Source organism: Convolutriloba macropyga, chromosome 1 (assembly GCF_964194025.1).
Source record: "Convolutriloba macropyga chromosome 1, txConMacr16.3, whole genome shotgun sequence".
Lineage (NCBI taxonomy): Eukaryota > Metazoa > Xenacoelomorpha > Acoela > Convolutidae > Convolutriloba > Convolutriloba macropyga.
The window spans coordinates 78329527-78357013 of NC_134468.1; the positions used below are offsets into that span (position 1 = coordinate 78329527).

Below are 27487 nucleotides of genomic sequence, written 5' to 3' on the forward strand. Positions count from 1 at the left end.
TAATCTGCTACAAAAATTGGGGTTGTAAAGACTTTTTACATTATCAATTTTTCATAGCGTTGTTTTGAACGCCCGACGCTCCCTGGTGCGTTCATTTTTGTTTGGACATACTGAATTTTGGTCTCGGACTCAGCCGTCCCTGGTCAAATTTCCCCAAAAAATGTGAGATTATGGATAATAGGATATATTCTCAGAAAGTTTTCTGAATTTCTCATATTTTTTGGCGTAATGAGAGTGAAAATGATTTGAAAGTAGCTGGAAAACGGTGAGAAATGAGGTTATTATGATCTAAAATAGCGCCGTAATAGGGTAGATTTGATGTAAGAGGAGCTATGCGATGAAAATGATGTATGATAGGGGGAGTAATGGACTGAAGTTGATGTATGAAGGGGTGTAGCGGGGTAAGTTTGATATAGAGATAATGGCATAATGAGGTGAATTTGATATAAGACAGGAGATTGATGGAGTGAGTAAGACTTATAAGATTAGTAACTAATGAGTCTAATGAGACTAACTAGTGAGTTGAGTAACTGGGTGAATCTGATGAGTTAGGGGGATAATGGGGTAAAATCGAAGAACGAAAGTGTTGAAAAGGATGAAAACTACCAGTGGGAGGGGGTAATTAGGCGAATTTTATTTAAAGCGGGGTTATGGTCTGGAAACTTTGTAAGACAGGGAGGTGATGGGATTAATTTGACGTACGACAAAGATAATTTGGTGAACATAATGTAAGAGAAAGAAATTGACTTAATTTGATGAAAGACAGGTTGAGGATGAATGGGTGAAAATAATATTAGATAGGAGAATTAATAAGATGACATTGTTCTAATACAGGATGTAAATGGTTGAATTGCATGTGCTGTGGGTGCTAGGGTAAACATTGATTGAAGGTAGGGTACCAACGGGGAGAAAACGATGTAAAACAGTTGGTGTAACGAGGGGTGAAAAGTTGCTATACTGGGATACGGGGGTAAAATAGATGTGAGATGAGAAGTTATGGTACTGAAAACGACAGCGGGGTGGAGATAATGGAGAGCACTTTTAACGGTTGCAATTTCTTCCGGCTCTTGCCTCTTAATGTAAGATGACAACTAATGCTTTTCCAGAAGCTCACAGACCGCGATGGTCACAGACTTATTGTCTGTTTGTATAAACTGGAATTCATAACTGGCACCATAATTTGTTTTGAAAATTTTTTTGAACGTTTTTGAATTATATTTTTTAGCTATTTCACAAAGATTCCATTTTGGAGTTATAGCTACAAATCCTGCTCATGGAGTCTTCTTGATGTGCTGCAGTTCGCCGTTTGGCGAGAGGGGGTTTTGCATCAGCGTTTTTTGTGAGTCGCAAAAAAAGTGCGACAAAGGGCAAGTTGATGATATCACCAAATATAACAATTTTCATGAACTTTTGAGTCAGATACGTTCAACAGCTTTTGTGTTATTCCCTAGACGAACTCCGACGCTTATCTTGCAAGATCTTGCAAGATTCTTGCAAAGGACGCTTATCTTGCAAGATTCCTGCAAAAGACGCTTATCTTGCACGATTCTTGCAAATGACTCTTATCTTGCAAAATGCAAGATCCGGACGTCTATCTTGCAAGAACCTTACAAGATCTTGCAAGAAGCTTGCAAGATCATGCGAGATAGACGTCGAAAAATCTTACAGAAAAAAATTGCAATTTTAAGGACCGATTGACTCAAAGCTCATGTTCTCTGACGAGTTCAGTCCATCGGAGAGAGCTCTCGGTTCAAAACAGAAACTTTCATATAACGTATTTGAAAAACTGATTTCCAGAAAAAAATTTCAATGTCAGTTTAAATGCTTTGTTCTATCCACAAAGAATTGATTAAATGCATGCATAAACTAGTGTAAAAAATCATCGTTCTTTTAATTATTTTTGGGACGGGTCAATATTTTCCGTTGTTCTTTTTCTACCCGTGGAAACAGAATAGATTTAGGTCTTAGCTTTTTCGACCTTAAGCTTAATGGGCTATTAATTTTAACAACCTCATAGTAACGTGTTATATAACAACACAAAATATGGGGTCCTCGGGTTGAAGTTTCTTTGATTTCATACAAGGATCATATATGATTTCATACTGTCCATATAATTGATTTCTTAGTACGATCCTTGTATGATACCAAAGAAATCATATATGATCCTTGTATGATTACTTAGAACCATATATGACCTAGTACGAAATCAAAGAAAGTTGTATGATCGTTGACCCGGGTCTTTCCTATTATAGTCCCCCTTGAAATTATTACCCCCATAATAGTTTATTTATCTGACCACTAAGCTGGAGAAGGGGCTACACCCGCTGGATTAAATGCAGTTGCGTAGGTGGATGTAGAAAACTGCAACTTACTAACAGAGTAATTAGTTCAAAACCAGCTGAAAAACGCATCGAAGCACATCCCGGAACGCAATTTTAAGTCATTTTCTTGGGTACACATCCGGATGGTTGTGATTGCTATAAATCTTTAAAATCGTTATGGCAAAGTGAGGGTCTTATGCTTGTTTTTGAGGGGGATTCTAAATATTCCTTCATTCTATTACCCTCCCTCTTAATCTTTTTTGTGTGAACTTTTAAGTGGGGGGGGGGGGGGGGGGGGGGTGTTAAAATTTCCCCTCATTACCCCCACTCTTATCATTTTGGTGTGAATCTGAGGGTCATGTTCACTCAATGCCCCCACATTTAAAAAATTATAAGTTGACTTTTTTAGGAGGTAAAGTAATAACCCAGTTTGTGTTATATCAAGCTAACAAAGTTGCTACTTCAGTAGAGCTTTGTTGCAACGGTAGCATGCCTGATCGGGGTTCTGGAGATTGTAGGTTCGAGTCCACTAAGCTCTTAATCTTTAGCAGTATATGGAGTTAGCTAATACCACAGTTGGGTTGTTACAGTAAATTTACAAAACCCCTTTATTAGCCACTCTCTTACATTGTTTTGGTTAATTTAGACACCGCTGGGACCAACAAACAAAAATCAGATGGTCATGAAAAATTGTAAATACTTCTTATTGGGGTGCTTTTCGTTTTGCGAATAACTTAACTCTTTACCATTGAATGTAATTGGTACTGTGCGCTGTGTTGTTCTAGTGCGAAGACGTTAACCCATGGACCGGTCAGGGACGAACATGTGGCAACAGTAGACGATGTTGATCGGGAGCTGCTCTCTATTGTTGCCAACAACTCCACATGTAACTTGAACACTCATACAATGAATTACAATCTTGGCGCGATTGAAGCTGCGATTGGGCAAAAGTTCTTCAGAAACCTCCCTCTCATCAGTATGAAGGTAGGTTGCTATGGGAAAACAATTGATATCACAGATCAATCAATGTAAGGTACATGTTTTTCCATCGACAGAGATCTTATCCTTTCCTTTAAAGTCAACTCAAATTTATCTAAGTTAGGTATTTTAACTCTTTTTTTAATGCAAGTTTGTTTGATGGAAGTAGATAGTTTGCTTCTGAAGTGATAATAAGCACCTATCAGCTCTTCACTGGCTTAATGCTCAACTCAATTTGCTGTGAATCTTTCAGTTTCAAGCACAAGAACTTATAGCTTCTGGATTTTTTGAAAGGTTAGTTAATGTTTTTATGTATAAATTAAGTTCACTGTTGTCAAAGTTGGTACTTTTCAGATCATGACAATATTTATTTCACCTATAGGCTATGGTAGTGTTTGCTTATTAATACCCGCCCTTATCTCAGTCGTCTATTATTGTGGCCCTAGCTTTTTAATAGCTGCCCTCATCGTTTCAGCCAGCTATTTTTGCGCCCCTATTTTTAATACAATTCAAAGGATATTTATTCAATTAATTTGAATTGTATTTTTCACACAACTGTTCGCACATTTTGATGATCATGGAAGTCAAATTGGAGAAGTGATTTTGGTCATGCCCAAACTGGACGTTGAGTGAAAAAGCGAAATGGTTTTTGCGATGTGATTTTTTTTTCATTCCAAGTTTCATGTTGAGTGAGAAAACGGTGTTTGAACAAACATTCTTTTTTTTGCTAGTGGTTTTCTGATTACATGAGGCAATTTGATTTAACTGTTTTTTAGTGTTTCTTGCTCAAATTGTTTTCTAAACGGTTTTTAATGCATTCATAGTCCATTCTAGATCTAGTTGTTTTTTTAGTCAACGAAAGTTCTTTGAATTTTGGGCCAGAACTTTTCTGGCCATGTTTTTTACCATTCAAAGAAATTTAATTGCATTGGTGCGTTGTTTTTTTCAAGATCGGTTTGCACTTTTTTCGACAGTTTTTTGTCAATGAAAAGTAAAATATGATCAATAATTTTGATCACACTAGAGTTAGAAAGGGAGTCAAAAGCGAGTAGTTTCATGGCTTGACTTTTTTCGATTTGTTTGAAAGTGAAGCGAGAAATTTCACTATGTTGACTTTTCATGTTCTGTACAAATACTTTTAAATGGTGATGCGTGTGTTCTGCTAATGCATAATTGAGGTTGTTCAAAGCTCTCAAAAGGCAACTAATGGTTTTTAATGACTTCGACGCTATTTGTCTGCTTGAATTTTAATTGATTTTTGAAGTTTTAACCAGTATTTAGTTAAATTTGCTGTTGTGTTATTAGGTATGATAAATGACGGGTCTCAATGGCTCTCCTTTAAGTATTATTTAACATAGTTTATTCACTCTAAAAAAGTAGCCGTTTTACAAAAATTGAGTTGAGACTGATTGTTTTCATTTTTTCTTAAAAGTTATTTTCTGTTAAAATCTTTATGGACAACTATAATTGGCTCCTTTAAGAGCTTTAAGAGTCATGCTTTGATCAGTTTTGAAGGGGTTTATTCATATCTAACGGTTTTCATGACTTTGACACCACTAGCTTTTTTTGAAAGAACATTTTTTTGTGTAATTTGCTACTTTTTTTCTACGATTATTTGTTGTTCTGCCTCGCATTGTCTCTGAAGGCTGTAGCCACTTTGACACTACTTTTTTTCAAATATTGTCAGTTGTTTACTGAATTTGCAACTTTTTTAGTCTGATCATTGACAGATGTCCAAATTCTCTAATGAGTGACGTTTGAATCTTTCGCTATTTTGAATTATTTTCAATGGTCTGAATCACTTAAACACGACTATTTAAGAACAATTGAATGCAATTAATGGTTGCAGTTTTTTGCTGATAATTTTATTGACTTGGGTACCATTCGTTTTCGAAGCTTTGATCTTTGATTGCTGCCCGTATTTGTTGTTACTTCCGTTACGTGGTCCCTCCATTGTATTCATTTGAGGTGATTAATGAGTTCTATCTTTCTATCTACGGATAGTGCAATAGATGTTGATAAGTTCAAGTTTTAGTTGTATGTTTCAAGAAATTTGATGCCACTTCTTTTAAATAACATCGTGAAAACCGTTCTTGGGCATACCTGTATTTGTCCCGTTGCTTCGAATCTCAGTTGTTTTCTACATGATTTTTGTGTCTGGTGCTGTTGACGCCCAATGTGTAAGGGTTTTTCTGAGTTATCTTTTAGGACATAATGATTGGAATTGAGATAAATTTTTCGGTAACTGTTTTCTTGTCTTGTGTTAACTTTCGATGCTGTCTTGGTTTATGATTTGTTCATTATCTGTTCTTCTGAGGAGGTTGACTGTGTTGTCTGCGGTTTGTTCGATTCTTTAAATTAAAACACAGGACTGGGTATATTTTTGTCTAAATTCGCCGAACAAAAACTTGTTGCTTTTTAACTTAGCAGTATTTATAGGGTGGACCACAGCGCAGTAGGAGATTTAGACACCCATTTATTAAGATACTGTATAGAGCAATTTCACGAGTGAGGGTCTATCCTAAAATGTTGAAAAGAGGTATAGATTCAGCATAGCTACTGCATGAATAAGCCGACTACATGTATTAAGACGGCGAAACTGCCGCAACCTGTTAAGATTAGATATAGCCGCCGTGTTGCACTAAGATTAGGTATAGCCGCCGAAATGCTTTAAGATTAAGAACAGCCACCGCAATGTATTAAGATAAGCTATACTCACCGCAATATATCAAGATTTGGCATAGCTGGTTACGTGTGTTAAATCTGCACGAACACAATGTGTGGCAATGTGTGAGTGTGAATTACACCATATTCCTCAATTCGTTTTTTAAGCCTACTGCAAATACCAATATTAGTTATAGTTCATTATGTTTAATAAATTTGCACTAACTCACAGTGCAACAGTTTCTAAGAGTGAATAAAACTATTTTCTTTACTTTGCTTCTCTTAACCTACTACAAACATTAAGATTAGGCATAGCCGATTAAATTTTTCAAGTCTCCACTAACGCTGAGTGTGACAATGTTTAAGAAAGATTTATACTATTTTCTTCATTTCGTTGTTTTCAAGCCACATGTAATAAGATTAGGTAAAAAGACTCTATTTAGCAAGATGGCGCTATGATAGCATGCTGGGAGGATATCAGAGGTCATTGGATCGAAATTTCATCCTGCTATTTGTACGCCCTTGCATTATTTTTTTCTCTTTTGACGGGCTCTTAAATTTAAAACATGTCAAATATTAGAGAAAACTAAATCGAAAAAGTACAAAATAATAGACACAGTATCAGTTAAGCAAATCAAAATACAAAATCACTCAAATTACTCAGCGATAATAGAAAAAAAGAAAGCCTACCAATGTACACATAGCCGAGTGGTTAAAAACGTCGACAACAAAGAAATTTTGAATAACTAAGGAAGAAATTAAAGTCGACTTTTTTATTAGACGTCGACCTATAGTACTTCACTATTATTCAATTGGCAAATAATTACTAATAAATTGGAAAACTTGAACATAATAAACTTTGTTCAATTTCGTTTTAAGAAAAAAATATTTTGAGATGCGATGAAAATATTATTAAATAAACACATTGTCTATTTGCTGAAGTCGATATATCTTTTTCTGATAATTTTTTTCAAAAAATTTTATTTTGTAATTGGCTGAGCGAAAGAGTCAGCGTAAGAAAATAGTGGATTGAGTCGGGCAGTCATTATACAATGCTCCCCATATTCACTGCTTGGAGAAGTGTTGATATTTGTAAAGTTGAATGTGGGTAGAATTGGGATACAGTCTGCTGGAAAGGAACCAATATTTTGAAGTTCGTGTATGATATTTGGTCAAAAATCTGTCTCAGGGAAGTTTTATCCATGCAAACAATTTTTTTATGCTTTAAATCCAAATAAATATTAACGCATAAACTTATTACTATTCAATTGAGCTGAAATGATTAGTTTTCTTTTTGCCGCCGCAATGCTTTAAGATAAGGTATAGCTGCCGCAATGTTTTCAGATTAAGAACAGCTACCGCAATGTATTAAGATTAGCTATACTCACCGCAATGTATCAAGATTTGGTAGAGCCAGTTACGTGTGTTAAATCTGCACATAACTGGCTATACGTAACCGGCTGCACGTTTACTTGTTCTCTTTTGACGTGCTCTTAAATTGGAAAAGTTTCAAGCATTAGAGAAAACTAAATCGAAAAAGTACATAATAGACACAGTATCAGTTAAGCACATCAAAATACAAATTCACTCAAATTACTCATCGATAAAAGAAAGCCTACCAAATTACACTTATCCGAGTGATTAAAAACGTCGACAACAATGAAACTTTGAGTAACTAAGGAAAAATTTAGGAAGAAATTAAAGTCGACTTTTTTACTAGACGTCGACCTATTTTACTTCAAAATTTTTTAATTGACAAATAATTACTAATAAATTGGAAAACTTGAACATAATAAACTTTGTAGATTTTCGTTTTAAGAAAAAAATCTTTTGAGATGCGATGAAAATAGTATAAAATCCACACATTGTCCATTTGCTGAAGTCTATGTATCTTTTTCTGATAATTTTGTTTTCAAAAAATTTCAATTTGTAATTGGCTGAGCGAAAGAGTCAGCGTATAAAATAGTGGATTGAGTTGGGCAGTCATTATACAATGCCCTCCATTTTCACTGCTTGGAGAAGGGTTTACATTTTTAAAAGGTGAATGTGGGTAGACTTGGGATACAGTCTGCTGGAAAGGAACAATTATTCTGAGGTTTGTGGTTGACATTCGTTCATTGATCTGTCTCAGGAAAGTTTTATCCTTGCAAACAATTTTTCTATGCTTTAAATTCAAATAACCATTAACGCATGAATTTGTAACTATTCATTTAAGCTGAAATGATTTGTTTTCTTATAGTCGCCGCAATGCATTTAGATTAGGTATAGCCGCCGCAATGTATCAAAATTTGGTATAGCCGGTTACGTGTGTTAAATCTGCACGAACACAATGCGTGGCAATGTGTGAGTGTGAATTACACCATGTTCGTCAATTCGTTTTTTAAGCCTACTGCAAATATGAATATTAGTTATAGTTCATTACGTTTAATAAACCTGCAATAACTCAGAGTGCAACAGTTGCTAAGAGTGAATAAAACTATTTTCTTTTTGTTTGCTTCTCTTAACCTACTACATACATTAAGATTATGTATAGCCGATTAAATTTTTTAAATCTCCACTAACGCTGAGTGTGACAATATTTTAGAATGATATACAATATTTTCATCATTTCGTTGTTTTCAACTTACATGTATTAGGATTAGGTGAAAAAGACTCTATTTAGCAAGATGGCGCTATGGTGGCATGCTGGGTCGATATCTCAGAGGTCATTTGCTCGAAATTTCATTCTGCTCATTGGACGGCGTTGCATTACTTGTTCTCATTTAACATGCTCTTAAATTGGAAAAATGTCAAATATTAGAGAAAATAAATGAAAAAGGTACAAAATAATAGACAGTATCAGTTAAGCACATCAAAATACAAAATCACTCAAATTGCTCAACGATAAAAGAAAACCTAACAAAGTACACTTAGCCGAATGGTTAAAAAAACTCGACAACAAAGAAATTTTACATAACCAAGGAAAAATTTAGGAAGAAATTAAGTTCAAATTTTTTATTAGACATCGACCTATTTTACTTCAAGTCTATTTAATTGACAAATATTTACTAATAAATGGGAAAACTTGAACATAATAATTTTTGTTCAAATTCGTTTTAAGAAACAAAATCTTTTGAGATGCGATGAAAATAGTATAAAATCCACACATTGTCCATTTGCTGACATCCACGTTGTATCTTTTTCTAATTTTTTTTGATAAATTTTTATTTTGTAATTGGCTGAGCGAAAGAGTCAGCGTATAAAATAGTGGATTGAGTCGGGCAATCATTATACAATGTTCTCCATATTCACTGCCTGGAGAAGTGTTTACGTTTTTAAAGGTGAATGTGGGTAGACTTGGGATACAGTCTGCTGGAAAGGAACCATTATTCTAAAGTTTGTTTTTGACATTTGTTCATAAATCTGTCTCAGGAAAGTTTTATCCCTGCAAACAATTTTTCTATGCTTTAATTCCAAATAACCATTAACGCATGAATTTCTAACTTTTCATTTCAGCTGAAATGATTTGTTTTCTTATAGTCGCCGCAATGCATTTAGATTAGGTATAGCCGCCGCAATGTTTTATTATTAGGAACAGCCACCGCAATGTTTTAGGATTTGCTATAGTCGCCGCAATGTATCAAAGTTTCGCATAACCAGTTACGTGTATTATTTCTGCGCGAACACATTGTGTCAATGTTTGAGTTTGAATTACACCATATTCATCAATTCTTTTTCAAGCCTCCTGCAAGTATCGAGATAAGCTATAGTTCATTACTTTTAATAAATCGGCACTAACTCAGAGTACAACATTGTTTATGAGTGAATTACACTTTTTCATTTATTTCGCCGTTTTTAACTTACTACATGTATTAAAATTAGGTGTAGCCGGTTAAATTTTTCAGATCCCTACTAACACTGAGTGTGACAATGTTTAAGAAAGATTCATACTATTTTCTTCGTTTCGTTGTTTTCAAGCGACATGTAATAAGATTAGGCAGAAAAGGCTCTATATAGAAAGATGGCGTAGTGGTAGCATGCTGAGTGCATGTCACAGAGGTCAGCAGATTGAAACTTCTTCTTGCTAATCGGAAGCATTACTTGTTGTCTTTTGACGTGCTCTTAGAAAAATAGTCAAAAAAAGTACAAATAATAGATACAGTACAAATTAAGCACATCAAAATACCAAGTTACTCAACAATAAAAGAAAGCCTACCGACGTACACTTAGCCGAGTGGTTAACAGCAGTCGCTAACAAAAAACTTTGAGTAGCTAATGGAGAATTTAGGAAGAAAATTAAAGTCGATTTTTATTAGACTTTGACTTATTTTACTTCAAAATTATATTTTTGACTAATAGTTACTAATAAAATTGAAAACGTGAACATAATAAGCTGTGTTCAATTTTTTAACAAAAAATCACTGGACATCCTTGAAAACCGTTCCAAATTGAATAATTGTAACAGTGCAGATTTGCGCTCCTTCAACAACTAATTGTCACGCTTCTTCGTTGGCGGTCAAAAACGTTTCGTATTGAATATTGTGCATCGCTGATTTCAGGATAATGAATATTTTTTGCAGCATCGTGGTATGAAGTTAGATCAAATACAGACACGGAATGGTTCTGAAACATGATTCATTTTTTGGGCATTGTTCTGAATATTTTCCTGAAAGTGGCTCTGTCTTGAATAAATTATAAATGTACGTGCAATTGCTTCCGTAAAACCATGACTGGCGGGTTGATAAGTTAATTGATATTTGATAGTCTGATGATACACTTCAGTAACAATAAACCGTCGGGTCAAATTAAGGGAGACGTAAGTATTGCTGGAGATCATGAAAAATAAGATCTCGCACGTGTCACGTTTTTGTATTTGGAAGCTGTAATTTTTCAGATTAGAATAAATCAAACGCTAATTTACTGTTATAGGCAGTTGCATTGTTCATCAAGAAGTCTTTTTCATGATCGATTAACGGACTCTTATCAAAGTCATTGATATCTTTCAATTTCATATCCATGTTCCCGTTAAAGCGCCAAACTCATTTAAAATTAAACATTTGTGTCCGTAGAGTCAGTTGGAGTTGTAAATCTCTTGATTTTCTCAGAAAACCTTTACAGTTGGAGAAGAGTGAGTACAACAATTTGTTCACGTGAGTTAGGTTTTGTAAATTTTCTCTGAAAGTCATGCCCATAACAGTCGACAACAGACAAACCTTGAGTAGCTAACAAAGAATTTAGGAAGAAATTACTTCAAAATTTTGTTATTGACGAATAGTTACTAACAAAATGAACATAATAAACTTTGTTCAATTTTTAAAACAAAAAATCAATGAACATTTTTGACAGGCGTTCCAAACTGATTAATTGTAACAGTGCAGATTTGCGCTCCTTGAACGACTAATTGTCACGCTTCTTCGTGGGAGGTCAAAAACTTTTCTCATTGATTATTCTGCATCGCTGATTTCAGGATAATGAATATTTTCTCCAGCATCGGGGTATGAAGTTAGATCAAATACAGGTACGTAATGATTCTGAAAGAGATGATTCATTTTTTTGAAAAATTTTAAGTTTTTATTGTTGTTACGTGTGCCCTACGGTCGTTAGTCTGATCAAATGAGACTATAGCTCTTCCCCCACGAACAGTTCTAATTTTCTCGCAACCCAAATTTCTGGAAACGGTAATTTTTTTCTAAAAATTCTCCTTTGATGGCCGGGCTTGTGTTCATCGCAATACCGATTTGTCTTATTGGGCATTGTTATTAATTTTTTCCTGAAAGTGGCTCTGTCCTGAATACATTATAAATGTACGTGCGATTGCTTCCGTAAAACCATGACTGGCGGGTTGATAAGTTAATTGATATTTGATAGTCTGATGATACACTTCAGTAACAATAAACCGTCGGGTCAAAAATATTAAGGGAGACGTAAGTTTTCCTGGAGATCATGAAAAAATTAGGTCTTGCACGAGTCACGTTTTTGTTTTTGGAAGCTGTAATTTTTCAGATTGGAATCAATCAAACGCTAATTTACTGTTATAGGCAGTTGCATTTTTCATCAAGAAGTCTTTTTCACGGTCGATTAACGGACTCTTATCAAAGTCATTGATATCTTTCAATTTCATATCCATGTCCCCGTCAAAGCGCCAAACTCATTTGAAATTAAACACCTGTATCTGTAGAGTCAGTTGGAGTTGTAATTTTGTTGTTTTTATCAGAAAAACTTTGCAGTTGGAGAAGATTGAGTGCAACAATTTGTTCCCGTGAGTTAGGTTTTGCAAATTTTCTCTGAAAGTCATGCTCATAACTTTTTTCCAAGCTCCTCCTTTTTCATAAATCCTCAGATAATCTTCCCTCTTGTAATGCCACTTTAATTTGAAGTTGGACATCTTTTATATCAAGATATATAATTCTATCTGTTTCAACCTCAAATTCACTGCTACTTTCATGCAATGAAGTACTGAGATACACTTCTTGAACAGAAGATTTAATTGGTTCCAAAGCAGAAATTTTGTCAAAGATCTCCAGGCAAGAGTTTGTAAAGTGTCTATGTCAACAATTGGTTTCGCTTGTTGATCCGGTGTTCATTTCAGTTCGACGACGTCAACTAATTTTTGGACGACTTCCTAGAAGAATGCGTCTTCTCCTAATTTTTCTCCACCTGGTTATTTTTTTGTTTTGTTTCCAACATCTGCCGTCATGGATCTGATTTTTTTCTTCCCAACTGATACGTTTATAATTCTGGTTCAGCTATACCAAACAGGTAATAACCAATTTATTTTGCGGCTGGGACAACATATTCCCTTAATATTGAAATAGCGGTCCCAATAGGAATATCAGTCTCGATCTCAATGTTATCTATCTCCTTATCAGTCTCAATCTCAAACTTTGCAATTGTTTGTGCTGACAACTTTCCCTGTGTCTCGAATAACCACAAAAAACAGTAAATCACTATCAGCAACCGTTTTCTGCAACTACAATTTTAAGAATGATTATTGGAGATTTTCCAAACATTGGTACAGCTACAGCTCCAACAGCTGTACTTTTTCACCATAAGAGGCGTTGAGCTTAAATTTTGCGCTGCAGAATGAGTTTTTATTTTTTAAACTGCGGATTTGGAAGGTTTGATAATTCATGTAATGTCGCGTTGAGATGATGTCTCCATACTTAAACATTGATATATAAGGAACGCATCGTGAAAGAGCAGTTTTTGTTTCACCTTCAATATTATATTTAACATTGTCACTTTTTATTATTAAGATATGTATTCGAACAATGTCACAAGGGAACTTGAGCAGCGCACTAGAAAACTTCCTTCCCATAAATAGCTTTGCTCTCAAGGAAATGACGAAGAAAGGTTCGCATTGAAAATGACAAGCAAAAAGTTCTCATTAGGATGTGTCAAGGAATTTCGGTGCGTAATTTTGCTAACGTGTTACTTGATTGGTGTTTTTTCGCACTTTTTACGTTCTTGAACTCTTCTCTTTTTTGCGATATCGTAAATCGACGGATATAGACCTGGATCAAGTGAGTAATAATTCAAGGGTTTGTATCTGGTGTTGCATCACCCTGATAGAGTTTGCCATTTCTTATGTTTTGGTTCAAGAAAACAAGTTATGAATGTAATTGCGACCTCCCATTTTCCGTCACGGTTTATTCCTAATGGCAGAAATTTCGTAAATGAACTTTTTGCTTTATTTGGGTAACAAATCAACTAACGCACTGGAAACCAATTTTGCAGCGAAAGATTTGATCTCTACACGACGCACTTGAAAAGGCGTTGTTCATAAAAATTCCCTAGACTTTCATCATCTTCTCTTTAAAGCTATAATTTGGCGGTTCATATGTAGCAGTTTCTAAATTGTTGAAGGTTTCACTTCTGAATTGTACATTGTAACCTTTACTGAAGGGAATATCATGTCATATATACGCACTTTTACCCATTTTAGAACGCGGTTGCTTAAACTGGTTGATTTGAGCTGTTTTGTAGTCTTACCTTTTGATCGAGTAACTCTCGTTTTCATCGTGCTGAGAAGTGAATTTTTTGTTTCCTGTACTTGTCACCATTTTTTCCATGTAATGATAGATAATGGTTCTCAGAGACTTGATAGCTCTTATTACTACAGCAGCTTTTGCTTCTTTTCTTGTGGATTAAATTTCCATTTTATTCTTGAAAAATTTTCAATAGTCACTGCTCAACTCGGTTGCCTGATCTACTAATATTGGCAATGGCATTATGCTTTTGCGTAAATTTTTTTGAAAATTGCTTCAGCGTCGGTAGACTACTTTAAGTTCATTGGTTGAGCTTGAACAAATTGAGAAGAGGAGTCAACACATGCTTATCAATTGTTTACCCCTTAATTGGAAGCCGATAATTTATCCATAAAGTCCACATCGGGACACTAAACTCCGTTGAATCGCTGAGCAATTGCAGGCAAGGTTTTAAATTGGTTTTGCAATGTGGTACATTATAGAAGAAGGTTTAACTGTACAGAACTCAGCCACGTTCTTTTCGATAATCCACTTGCTTTTTTTAGATTTTGAACTGATCCTTTGACTGCTTTTCCTTCACTGTACAATTCTTATCCAGTAAAATTGAATCAAACGGAACGAGAAAGAGAGAGAGAGATAGGTTAACTTGCAGTTAATTCATTATTTGAGATCTATTATTAATTTGTTTTTGGATGATTTTGTTCTGGAGCTGAATTTCTTGTAATTAGAGTCCAATTGTAATGGGTTGAAGACTGTTTTTTCCTTAATTCTGTCAGTCTTTTCCACATGCCGAACCCAAAAATCAAATTTTTGTTTCGTAGAGTTGTTGAGAAATATGAACAAATTGTTCCATCTAGAGACAAAAGTTTATTAATAGATGGTGTCAAAAATGTTTTGAGCTCTATTCCTTTTCGTGAGCTCCAAATCGTTTTCATTTATTCCAGTTGTTTTTAGAACGAGTCGGTCGATTTTGTCACTGTAGTGTATTACGTCTTTCTTGAATTTGCTGTAGTTGATCTCAGAGAGTTTTTACTATGCAATCGTTTAGAAACCGAATCGTGGGGCAATTTGCTAGGAAAGACTTCTTGCAGTTTCCACAAGAGTTACTCATAATATACAGCACGCTAAAATTGACGAGATTATACAAATTGGAACAAACAAACCACCAGAGATTGTAACAAGTCTGCCAGCATCATTTTCACGGTTGGGCTTCCTTTTTATTGTCACTAAATACAAACTTATCTAAGTTTAAAACCTTATCTGCATTGTCTGTTATTTAAACTTTTAAGGCAAAAATATTTTTCCAACTCAAATACAATATAGATAATTGGAAAAAACGAAGTAATTGTCCAGAACTGGAATTGAAATCAACAAATTAGAACGCCAATATACCGTTTTTTTTACAAGAGTTGGCAGTAAAATCCTTAAAAATGCTGAAATTCTTGAAATTAGGAAGCAAGTCATGGCTACAATTAGAAGTACCTGTCTTCCGTTAGGTAGAAAGTTTCATATACTAATCATCTTTTAATCCACCCTTTGTATGATTTACAGAAGATCAAGATGAATATAATAGTAAATTAAAATTTATCTCAAATACAATTAGAAATTACGAATATCGTACGCTATCAAAAAAGAGTCTGAATTCCGCAAACATGAGCTTTCTTCATTGCACCGTGAAATGTTTTGTTATGTCTGCACGGGTAGTTGCCACAATCCCAGTCAGTATCCGAGTGTTTAAGAATTTTTGACGCTTTTCGACAACCGAGATTGTTTAGATTTTTCACATCTTTACACAAATAGATTGGAAGATGGCTACCTTTCTCTAGTAGTTTTTCAAAGTATTTTGTTGTGAAATGGTTAGAAATGTGAAAAATGTTTTCCCCCAGGATCCATTTATTTTGGTAGAAAAATTATAAAATAACTTAATGCATAATTTGGGTATCAATCAAATGGCGCACTGGAAACCAACTCTGCAGCGAAAGGTTTCATCTCTAAGTTATGCACTTGAAAAGATTTTGTTCATAAAAATTGCCCAGAATTTCATCAGCGTGCTACCCTTTGAGGCTATGAATTGGTTGTTCATATTTAGCTGTTTCTGATTTTTTAGAGATTTCACTTTTTAATTGTGGTTTGTAACGTTTTTTGAACAACATGTTTTTTGATATAAGCACATTTTCATCCATATTAAAAGGCGGTTGCTTATACTGGTCGAATTGAGCTTTTTTGTAGTTTTATCTGTTGATCGAATAACTCTCTTTTTCATCGTGTTGAGAATGAGTTCATTTTTGTCGTGCACCTTTCACAAGTTTCTTCCATACATCGAAAAATAATGCTTTTAAGAGAGATGTTACCTTTCTGCTAGAATAGCTTCTGCCTAATTTCTTAGAGATCATATTTCTATTCATTTTTTCTTGTAAGACTTTCGATATTTACCGCCCAAATCCGTTCCCTGATCGACCCATACTTTCAATGGCATTAGTTTTTTTGCATAACTCTCGTTTCCTCTGATTTTTACACGAACTCGCTTCCCTATGTAGCAATCACCTCAAAACATTGATTGTTTCTTTTTTTGAAGCAGAGAAAAGCTAGCAGATTTACAGCGGAACTGATGGAGAGGTTTTTCTCCCTTGACAATACGGAAAATTGGTCTGAATTCTACATTCGAAATAAATGAACGCAAAATTCAGAGCACATCAACGTGTGAATTTCAATCAAAAGTATGAGGAAGTTGAAGAAATTGATATGGCGACTCGACTTGATATATATTTCCTCCAAAACCCGAAAAAAGAACTCGGCCTACAGCAACATTTTGGACGCTATGGTAACCCTTTACCTGTATTTGGATTCAACGTTGCCATATACGATTTGAAGCTTATAAAGTCTTAATTACTACCCTAGCTCAATCACGAGCCAGGTAGAAGACCAATCGTTAAAAAATGTAAATAATTTTTGTCTGCTTAAAAATTGGCGTTGTACAGTTTGCAGATATTCAGCGGAGCAAAATCACTAGAATCGTTCCCAAAAGCTTACAAGACAAGTGAGGCCAAAGGATTTTTCCCAATGAATGATTCGATTCACCAAAAAAATTGGATGCAACAACCCTTCCTCTTACGACTACTTAAGTAATTTCAGTGATAACTGAAATCTTTGGAGAAATAATTTTTTGATTTCACAAAACTGTTGAATAGTAGATTTTCACCACAGGAGGTTGTGAAAAGACCTATTTTGAAGGAATTTCCTCCCTCAGTAGTTGACAGTTACCATTACTTGAAAGTTTTCTGGGAGCAAGAACCAATGACGACTTATTGTCAAGTGGTTTAATATGGATGATGTCACCACTCTGTAAGCAATGCCGAAAATGAGAGATTTCTAGCATAACAAAGGGATTTATTTGCTGCGACTGGGATGCACACTAGCTAGTTTATCAGTTATTTGGGTTCACTAGTAAACAGTTTTTTTCCTTTTATTGAAGCAGACAAAAATTTAATTGATAATTTACGTGAGGATATGACAAGTGGGGCTTCTATTGTCTCATCTAGAAAAGTGGTTGTGGGTCAAACCTAAATTCGAAAATCATAAAATAATTGCATTTCGATTATGTGTATAGATGCCAGTGAAATGAACTGAGGAATTTGAGAATATGGTTTTATACCACTTTTATGGCTTCGTTCAGTACCTACCCAAAAAAAATTGTTCAGCTTTTTTGTCCGGTCAGTTGTTGATGCCGGAAAAGCCGGGGATAAGAGTCCTGATTCAGGCGTTGTAGCAAAAACGATAATCATCTGGGGCAGCTCCTATAGTTATCAAACATAGAGAGAAGCAGACATACGGAGACAAAGTACCTGAGCGATGTAAAGACTCACAATGCTATAGGCGGGAAGATCTTTAGGAAACTTTAGAACAAGATATCGAATGATCTATAGGAAGTTGAACATAAAAAATCAAATGATGAGCACCGTAAACCGTTAGTAGTTGGCTTTTTACACTTTAATACTCAAAATTACGCCTCTGGAGCTTCTACAACTTTTTTGATAGGTTTTGCGATATGGATATTCCAAGAGTTAGAAAAGGACACTGACTCCCTATACTTTGCTCTTGCAAACAGGAATTTATACGATTGGTCTCGCTCAACTAAAAAAGCAGTGTGAAACCCTTAGGGAACATGATTTGTCGATTCCTTAATAACTGACGCTGTACTAAATTTCTTGCCTAGAATTTGTTTAAAAAAACCTGAAGCATGACAAGCGTGAACCAGGTTTGTTCAAGGAAGTTTAGACGCACAGAATTGATTGGTTTTTGTAGCAAAACTCATTGTTGCTATGATGCCGAATCCGTCAAGTACAACTTGCAGTAGTAAAAGACTCGGAACGTTCTTTAGAGGAGAACGGGTATTTTCCAATGGCAATGTATTGTCGGGTTATAGAAGAAATTTTATTAACAAAATCCACAAATATGGGATTTTGCACAACAATCAAACAAAAAAAGTACCTTCAATTTTTTATCCTAAACCACAAGTGTTATATGGTGGTGTCCTTGCCGTACATCTATTGTAAATTAATTTTGTTTTGTTATCATTGTGAGCGTTTAATTTATGTTCAAAAATACTAATAACGCATTAAAAAATACTGTTTTCCGATTTTGGTACTTTTATTACCCATTTTGTTTAAATTTTCCTTTTTCCTATTATTTTAGTGGATATACATAGTTTTAGTACATTATGGCAGCATAAGACATAATCGTTATAAACGTAGTAAGTTATAAACAGCAAATTGAAGAAAATAGTATCGTTCACTCTTCAACATTGTCAAAATCGGTGTTAGAGCGGATTTAATACTTGTAATTGGCTATAACTTATCTTAATACATGTAGTAATTTGAACAACAGAGAATTGATTTAAATAATTTAACTCACTCTTAAGCATTGTCACATTTCGCATTGTCACATAGATATAGTTGCCACAATACCAGTCAGTATCCGAGTGGTTAAGAAGTTTTGACGCTTTTCGATAACCAAGATCGTTTAAGTTTTCCACATCTTTACACAAATAGATTGCAAGATGGCTACCTTTCTCTAGTAGTTTTGCAAAGTCTTCGGTTGCAGGTGAAAAATGTTTTCCGCCAGGATCTATTTATGTTGGTAGAAAACTGAACTTTATGATTAATTTGGGTAACAATCAAATGACGCACTGGAAACCAACTCTGCAGCGAAAGGTTTCATCTCTAAGTTATGCACTTAAAAAGATTTTTTTCATAAAAATTGCTCAGAATTTCATAAGCGTCCTACCTTTTGAGGCTATAAATTGGTGGTTCATATTGAGCTGTTTCTGATTCTTTAGAGATTTCAGTTTTTAATTGTGGTTTGTAACGTTTTTTGAACGACATATGTTTTTTTTATATAAGCACCTTTTCATCCATATTAAATGGTGGTTGCTTATACTGGTCGAATTGAGCTTTTTTGTAGTTTTATCTGTTGATCGAATAACTCTCTTTTTCATCGGGTTGTGAATGAGTTCATTTTTGTTGTGCACTTTTCACCAGTTTCTTCCATGCATCGAAAAATAATGTTTTTCAGAGAGATGTTCCCTTTTTGCTAGAGCAGCTTCTCATATCATCTCTAAGTTACGCATCTCTAAGTTACGCACTTGAAAAAATGATGTTCATAAAAATTGCCCAGAGTTTCATTAGCGTGCTACCCTTTAAGTCTCTAAATTGGTGTTTCATATTGAGCTGTTTCTGATTTTTTAGAGATTTCACTTGTTAATTGTGGTTTGTAACGATTTTTGAACGGCATATGTTTTTTTGATATAAGCACATTTTCATCCATATTAAAAGGTGGTTGCTTATTCTAGTCGAATTGAGCTTTTTTGTACTTTTATCTGTTGATTGAATAACTCGTTTTCATCGTGTTCAGAACGAATTGATTTTTCTCATGTGCTTGTCACCAGTTTGTTACATGCAACGAAAAATAATGTTATTCAGAGAGATGTTTGCCCTTTTTGCTAGAGTAGCTTCTGCTTCACCTCTAGTAGATTATATTTCCATTCATTTTTTGGTAAGAATTTCGATATTCACCGCTCATTTCCGTTCCCTGTTCGACCCATACTTACGATGGCATTAGTTTTTTGACTAACTCTAATTTCCTCTAATTTTTCAGGCGATTTCCCTATATAAATCAAATTTCTCAAAACATTGATTGTGTTTTTTTGAAAGCACAGAAGAACTAGCAAAAACACAGCGGAAATAATGGAAAAGTTTTTCTCCCTTGAAAATACGGAAAATTGGTGTGAATTCTACCTTCAAGATAAATGAACGCAAAAATCAGAGCACTCCAACCTTTGAATTTGAATCCAAAAGTATGCGGAAGTAAAAAAAAATTGATATGGCGACTCTTGACTTGACAAATCCTCCATATTCAGAAAAAAAACAACTTCTCGGCCTGCAACAATATTTTGGACGCTATGGTAACCTTTCACCTCTATTCGGATTCAAAGTTGCTTATTATGATTTGAACCTTTGAAAGTCCTAACTACTATCTTAGTTTATTCACGAGCCAGATAGAAGACCGATCGTCATAAAAAGATAATCATTTTTGTCTGCTTCAAATTTGTTATTGAACAGTTTTGCGATATTCTGACGATTTTCGGTGGAGCTATATCAGTAGAATCGTTCCCCAAGGCTTACAAAACAAGTGAGGTCAAAGGATGTGAGACCAAAAATTTGATACAAAACCCTTCCTCCTTGCGAATGCTTATTTAGTGATGTCAGTGATAACAATACTTTGGAGAAAAAAAATACTGATTTCACACAATTGTTGTATAGTGGATTTTCACCACAGGAGGTTCTGAAAAGACCTAGGTTGATGGAACGTCCTCCCTCAGTAATTGATAATAACAATTATCTGAAGTTTTCTGGGTGCAGCAACAACTTATTGTTTAATATAGATGTTGACACCACACTGGAAGCGATACCGAAAATGAGTGATTTTTAGTATAACAATTGGATTTTTTTGCTGCGACTGGGATGCACACTAGGTAGTTTATCAGTTATTTCTCTTCACAAGTAAACAGTTTTTTCCTTTTATTGAAGCAGACAAAGATTTACTGGATAAATTACGTGAGGAGATGACAATTGCAGCTTCTATTGTTTTCACTAGAAAATTGGTTGTGGGTCAAACCTTAATTCGAAAATCATAAAATATTCGCCTATCAATTATGTGTATAGATGCCAGCGAAATGAATTGAGGAACTTGAGAATATGGTTATATCTCAAATTTATGGCTTCGTTCAGTACCTACCCCAAAAAGGCTTTTTTGTCCGGTCAGTTGTTTTTGCCGGAAAAGCCGGGTATAGAAATCCTGATTTAGGCGTTGTAGCAATGACGATATTTTCTGAGGGACAACTCCTTTAGTTATCATGGAGAAAAGCAGACATACAGAGGCAAAGTATCTGAACGACGAAAAGACTCACAATGCTATAGACGGGAAGTTGATTATGAAACTGAACAATATATCGAATGACCTATACGAAATTGAACATGTAAAATAAAATAATGAGAACCGCAAATCATTAGTCGTTGGCTTTTTATACTTCAATACTAAAAATTACGCAAGCTGCAGCTCTATTGATGTTTTTTTATAGGTTTTGCGATATGGCTATTCTAAGTGCTTGAAACGGACACTGACTCCCTACTCTGCTCCTTCCAACAAGAATTTATACGATTGCTCTCGTTCAACTAAAAAAGCAGTGTGAAACCCTTAGGGAACATGATTTGACGATTCCTTAATAACTGACGCTGTACTAAATTTCTTGCCTAGAATTTGTTTAAAAAAACCTGAAGCACGACAAGCGTGAACCAGGTTTGTTCAAGGAAGTTTAGATGCACAGAATTGATTGGTTTTTGTAGCAAAACTCATTGTTGCTATGATGCCGAATCCGTCAAGTACAACTTGCAGTAGTAAAAGACTCGGAACGTTCGTTAGAAGAGAACGGGTATTTTCCAATGGCAATGTATTGTCGGGTTATAGAAGAAATTTTATTGACAAAATCCACAAATATGGGATTTTGCACAACAATCAAAAAAGTACCTTCATTTTTTTATCCTAGCCACAAGTGTTATATGGTGGCGTGCTTGCCGTACATCTATTGTAAATTACTTTTGTTTTGTTATCATTGTGAGCGTTTAATTTATGTTCAAAAATAATGCGTTTAATAAGTACTGTTTTGCTATTTTGGCACCTTTGTTGTCCATTTTGTTTAAATTTTCCATTTTCCTATTCTTTTAGCGCATATACCTAATTTTAGTACCTTACGGCAGCTATACATAATCATTATAAACGTAGTATGTTATAAACAGCAAATTGAAGAAAATAGTTTTGCTCACTCTTCAACATTGTCAAACTCTGTGTTAGTTTGGATTTAAAACTTTTAATTGGCTGAATCTTATGTTAATACATGTTGTAATTTGAAAAACAGCGAATTGAGGTAAACAGTGTAACTCACTCTTAAGCATTGTCACATTCTGTGTCAGTGCAGTTTTAATACATGTTGAAGAAAATTGAAGACAAATTGAAGAAAATGGTATAGCTCACTCTTCAACATCGTCAAACTCTGTGTTAATGCGGATTTAAATTTTTTAATTGGCTATATCTTATCTTAATACATGTAATAATTTGAAAAAACAGCGAATTGATGTAAATGGTATAACTCACTCTTAAGCATTGTCACATTCTGCATTGTCACATGGATATAGTTGCCACTATCCCAGTCAAGTACAAGTTTCAATAGTGAAAGAAGCGAAACGTACTTTAGAAGAGAATGGTTATTTTCTAATGGCAATGTATTGGCGGGTTATAGAAGAAATTTTATTAACAAAATTCACAAATAGGGGATTTTGCACAATCAATCACTGAGTTGCAACATATGAACAAACAAAAAAGGACCTTCAATTTTTTATCTTAAAAGCTCAAATGCTATATGGTGGCATCCTTGCCGTACATCTATTGTAAATTACTTAATTGTTTTGTTTTCAAAGTAGCGTTTATTTTATGCTCCAAAATACTAATATTGCATTTAATAAGTACTGTTTTGCTATTTTGGCACCTTTGCTGTCCATTTTGTTTAAATTTTCCATTTTCCTATTGTTTTAGCGGATATACCTAATTTTAGTACCTTACGGCAGCTATACATGATCGTTATAAGCGTAGTGTGTTATAAACAGCAAATTGAAGAAAATAGTTTTGCTCACTCTTCAACATTGTCAAACTCTGTGTTAGTGCAGATCTAAAACTTTTAATCGGCTATATCTTATCTTAATCCATGTAATAATTTGAAAACAGCGAATAGATGTAAATAGTGTAACTCAATCTTATGCATTGCCGCATTCTGTCAGTGCAGTAGCACATACTGTGCCATTGGGCTGCAGCTATTCCTATTGCTCGTGAAAACAAAAATATATACGATTGCTCTCGCTCAAGCAAAAAAGCAATGTGGGAAACTCTTATGAAACAGGATTTGACGATTCCTTCAGAACTGATGTTGTACATTGTTTTTTGCCTATAATATGTGGAAAAAAACATAAGAAGCACGATAGACGTGAAACAAGTTTGTTCAAGGAAGAGTTAAGATGCACGAATGCAATAGTACGAATGTAAGTACGAATGCAATAGTAAAAGACAAGAATCGTACTTTAGAGATAAGGGTTATTGTCGATTGGCTCGCGGGTAATAGAAGAAATTATATTAATAACATCCACAAAGAGGGGATTTTTCACAATCAATCACTGAGTTGCAGCATTTGAACAAACAAATAAATAATTTTAAATTTTTATCCTAAACCACAAGTGTTATGTGAGGGCATCCTTACTGTACTTCTATACTTGTAAATTGCTTAGTTGTTTTATTTTCATTGTTAGCATTTATTTTGTGTTTGAAAAGTACTAACAATGCATTTAATAAAAACTGTTTCTGCTATTTTGGTACCTTCAATATCCATTTTTTTAATTTTCCTTTTTTCCTATTTATTAGCGGATAAATCTATGCAGAGTTTCTTACGGCGGCTATACATAATCTTTATAAATGTAGTTTGTTAAAAACAGCGAATTGAAAAAAAATAGTTTCGTTCACTCTTCAACATTGTCAACCTCTGTGGATTCAAAAATCGTAATTGGCTATACCTTATCCTAATACATGTAGTAAGTTGAAAAACAGCGAATTGATATAAACAGTGTAACTCATTCTTAAACAGTATCATAATCTGTGTCCGTGCAGGTTTAATGCGTGTAATCGACTGCGCCTATTCGTAATACATGCAGTGGGTTAGAAATCAGCGAATTGAAAATAGTGTAATTGAATCTTAAGATTCAGACTTTGTTAGAGCAGATTTTGTACATGTAATCGGCTATACCTAATCCTAATAGATTGAGGCGGCTTCACCATATCTTTAGACAGGTAGTCGGTCTATTCATGCAGGTGCCATGCTGAATCTTCACCTTATCTTAATACATTAGGGTAGACCCTTGCTCATAAAATCCTTTTATTTCCATCTTACTACATGGGTTGTACACCCACGGGTTCTGTGTTCCACCCTATTAACACTCTTAGCTTCAGCTTGCTCAACGTGAAACATTTTGCTTGAATTCCTGTCTAATTCTCCACGCTAAACATGTAAAATCAAATATTATGCACCGTAAACCGTTAGTAACGGGCTTTTTATACTTCCGTACATAAAATTACGCGTGTTGGAGCTTTTTTTTACAATTTTCTTAAATAATTTTTTCTAATATGGATGTATTCTAGGTGTTAGAAAAAGACACTGACTTCCCTTACTTTGCTCTTGCAAATAAGAATTTATACGATTGCTCTCAATCAACCAAAAAAGCAGTGTGAAAAACTCTTAAAGAACAAGATTTGATGATTCTTTCTGAACTGATGCTGTACAAAATTTCTTGCCTAGAATTTGTTTAAAAAAAGAAGCACGATAAGCGTGAACCAGATTTGTCCAGGGAAGAGTTTAGATGCGCTGAAGTGATTTGTCTTTGTAGCACAACTCATTGTTGCTATGATGCCGAATGGGACAAGTGCAAATACATTCGCAAAAGACAAGGCGCAAACTTTAAAAGAGAACGGTTATTTTCCAATGGAATTGTAATGGCGGGCCATTGAAGAAAGTGTAATAATTCCATCCACAAATAGGGGATTTAGATCAATCAATCAGAGTTGCAACACATGAACAAACAAAGAAAGAATTCCCTCTCTAATGCTTAGCCCCCCTCCCCTGTATCCTCTGATTAAGAACAAGAGTAGGTCCAACTACAAAACTAAATCAAAATAGTTTGCTTGTTACAAATGGTTTGTACAAATGACGAAAACTTTTTTCTGTTCCAAGCGAGGTTAGGGGAATCAATGGCGGCTATTTTCCGACAATCTACCTCGATTGCCTGTTTGATGTCGATTGATCAGTGAAGTTGTCTTCTGATACTTTGGTTGAAGTTGTTCTTGTTAATAGTATAAAGGATGAGAATTTTATATGCAAAATAAAATTGAGCAAATTGGCTGACTCCAAACCCAAAATTGGTGTACCACCTACCTGTATTCAACGCAGATTTTCACTCCTGAATCACAAAAAAATTGCGATCGATTTTCGTACTTATTCAGGAGCTGGTTGGGCTCACATTGTACACTGAATTTTTACAATAACTCAGACTCTGATGTTTGTGTAATTCAGACTAATTAAAGTCTTTATTCTGATTCAGTCTGATTTTCGTCCAAAGTTTTTTATTTTAAATTGAAGCTCTTTTATTCGAGTGAGGTTTTATCGTTGCTGTCGGTTTTAGGCGCTTTTAAATTATAAAATCTTACGGCAGCTCTATTAGTTATCAAATTTTATACAAATTGCTTTTGTTTTGTTTGTTTTCACTTATTTAAAAATAATTATCGAGAATTTTTCAATAGTTTGTAATTTTTAAACCTTCTCAATGCAGGCTGGGACCGGCAGTGACGGAGTTAAAGAATAATTTCGAGGGAGATCTCCAAAACAAGCAAAACAATTCTTTGAAATTTGTTTCAACAATTTCAGAAAAATGAAAAATAATAATAGTTTCAAAAACAAAATAGTTGAATTCTTGCAAACAGTTGGTTAACAGAGCAGACAAAAAAGACGCACAAAAGTTACTATAATACACCAGTTAATTGCTAAATTTTTCTCTACGTGATGAAAACCAATAAATGTAAATCAGATGACTTAAGTGCCTTCAGTTTGCGGTAGCTTATTTTTTTTAAAAATTTTTTCAAGCTGTCTGTTCTTTTAATTGATTGACTGAATCAATTAAAAGAACAGACAGGATTTGGCCAACTACAATTAATTGGTTTAAAGCATGATTAATTTGCTCTAGTATTCTTGTTTTTATTAGCAATTTTTCTTACGCCGTTTCTTTAGAGGTTAATGTTGCTGAGGTTAATGTTCTCCAGTACCTAATGAAATCAATACAAAAACGAGTCGAAATTTTTTTTTGTCTTTTTTATTCGTGTTAATTTTGGCTCGAGTGTTAATTCAGAAATGAATTTAAAAATTTTGCACTGCTTCGGAGGAATTCAGAGAATATTGCTTCTGATTTTTGTTGAATCGGGACTGATAACGAAATTTTGTTTGAATATTTATTGAATTAGGTCGGATACTCACTGAACATTAGGTAAGGTGAACAATGTTGTTTTTGTTAACAGGTTATGAAGATGGTGACCAAGTCTTCCACCACAGAAATTGCTCTTAACAATGCTCGCCTGTGTATCAAAGAAGAAGAGGTAAGCTTTTGACAGATACTGAACTTTTGTGACCATGACATGGCCATCTTCCGCGAGTTAATTTAAAAAATTTTACTAACGGATGAGTACTTGCTGTTCGGACTGGTAAAAAAAGAGTTGATAGATAGAGATAGATAAAATTCTCATGTGTTATCTTTATAATATTACAGAAGCTGTCGAAGATTATGCTGAACAAGATAAGGAATACTTTCACCGACATGCCTGAAGTATGTAGAATTTTGAGACAGTTGGTTCTTCTGATGAAGTATATGGACAAAGACAAGCTAGATGACCCACTTCAAACCATCAAACAGTTCCTCGACAACATCAAAATGAAAGCCATTACGGGTATAGTTTAATAACCACTTGAATTAGTTTTGCATCAATTATTTTAATCTGATGGTGTTATATTTTTTTTATCATTTTAATACAGTTTAACATTCAGCGTCAATTTTTCAGAGTTTGTGTTTCGGTGACCCATGACAATCCATTTTGAGAGATCTTTTTGAATTGGGTTGAAGATTGCGTTTACACATCTCGAAAACCAATAGTCATTGTTTTAAAGATCTTGAGATTTTTTTATAGCTGCGAAGCTGTAAACTGAGCGAAGCTATATTGCGGTGCTCTTGGTTTTTTTTTACAATTCAAAGAATTTGAATTGTATTGGGGTGCTGTCTTTTTTACGACTCGAAGAGGAGTATTGGTTTTCTTAAGGTTTTTTTTTTACCGGAAGTACTATTCGTTCAGACGATGTTTTGACCTAAT

At 34.5% G+C, this 27487-nt stretch overlaps 1 protein-coding gene across 1 annotated transcript in view; it reads left to right on the plus strand.

Annotated features, from left to right (window-relative positions):
- LOC142351020 (E3 ubiquitin-protein ligase rnf213-alpha-like) overlaps positions 1–27487 on the plus strand; it is a 157792-nt gene that overhangs the window by 79655 nt on the left and 50650 nt on the right. The window contains exons 4-6 of the mRNA XM_075403112.1: positions 3107–3305; positions 26645–26722; positions 26893–27070. Of these exons, the coding sequence (XP_075259227.1) occupies positions 3107–3305; positions 26645–26722; positions 26893–27070 (455 nt within the window). The remainder of the gene's footprint in view (positions 1–3106; positions 3306–26644; positions 26723–26892; positions 27071–27487) is intronic.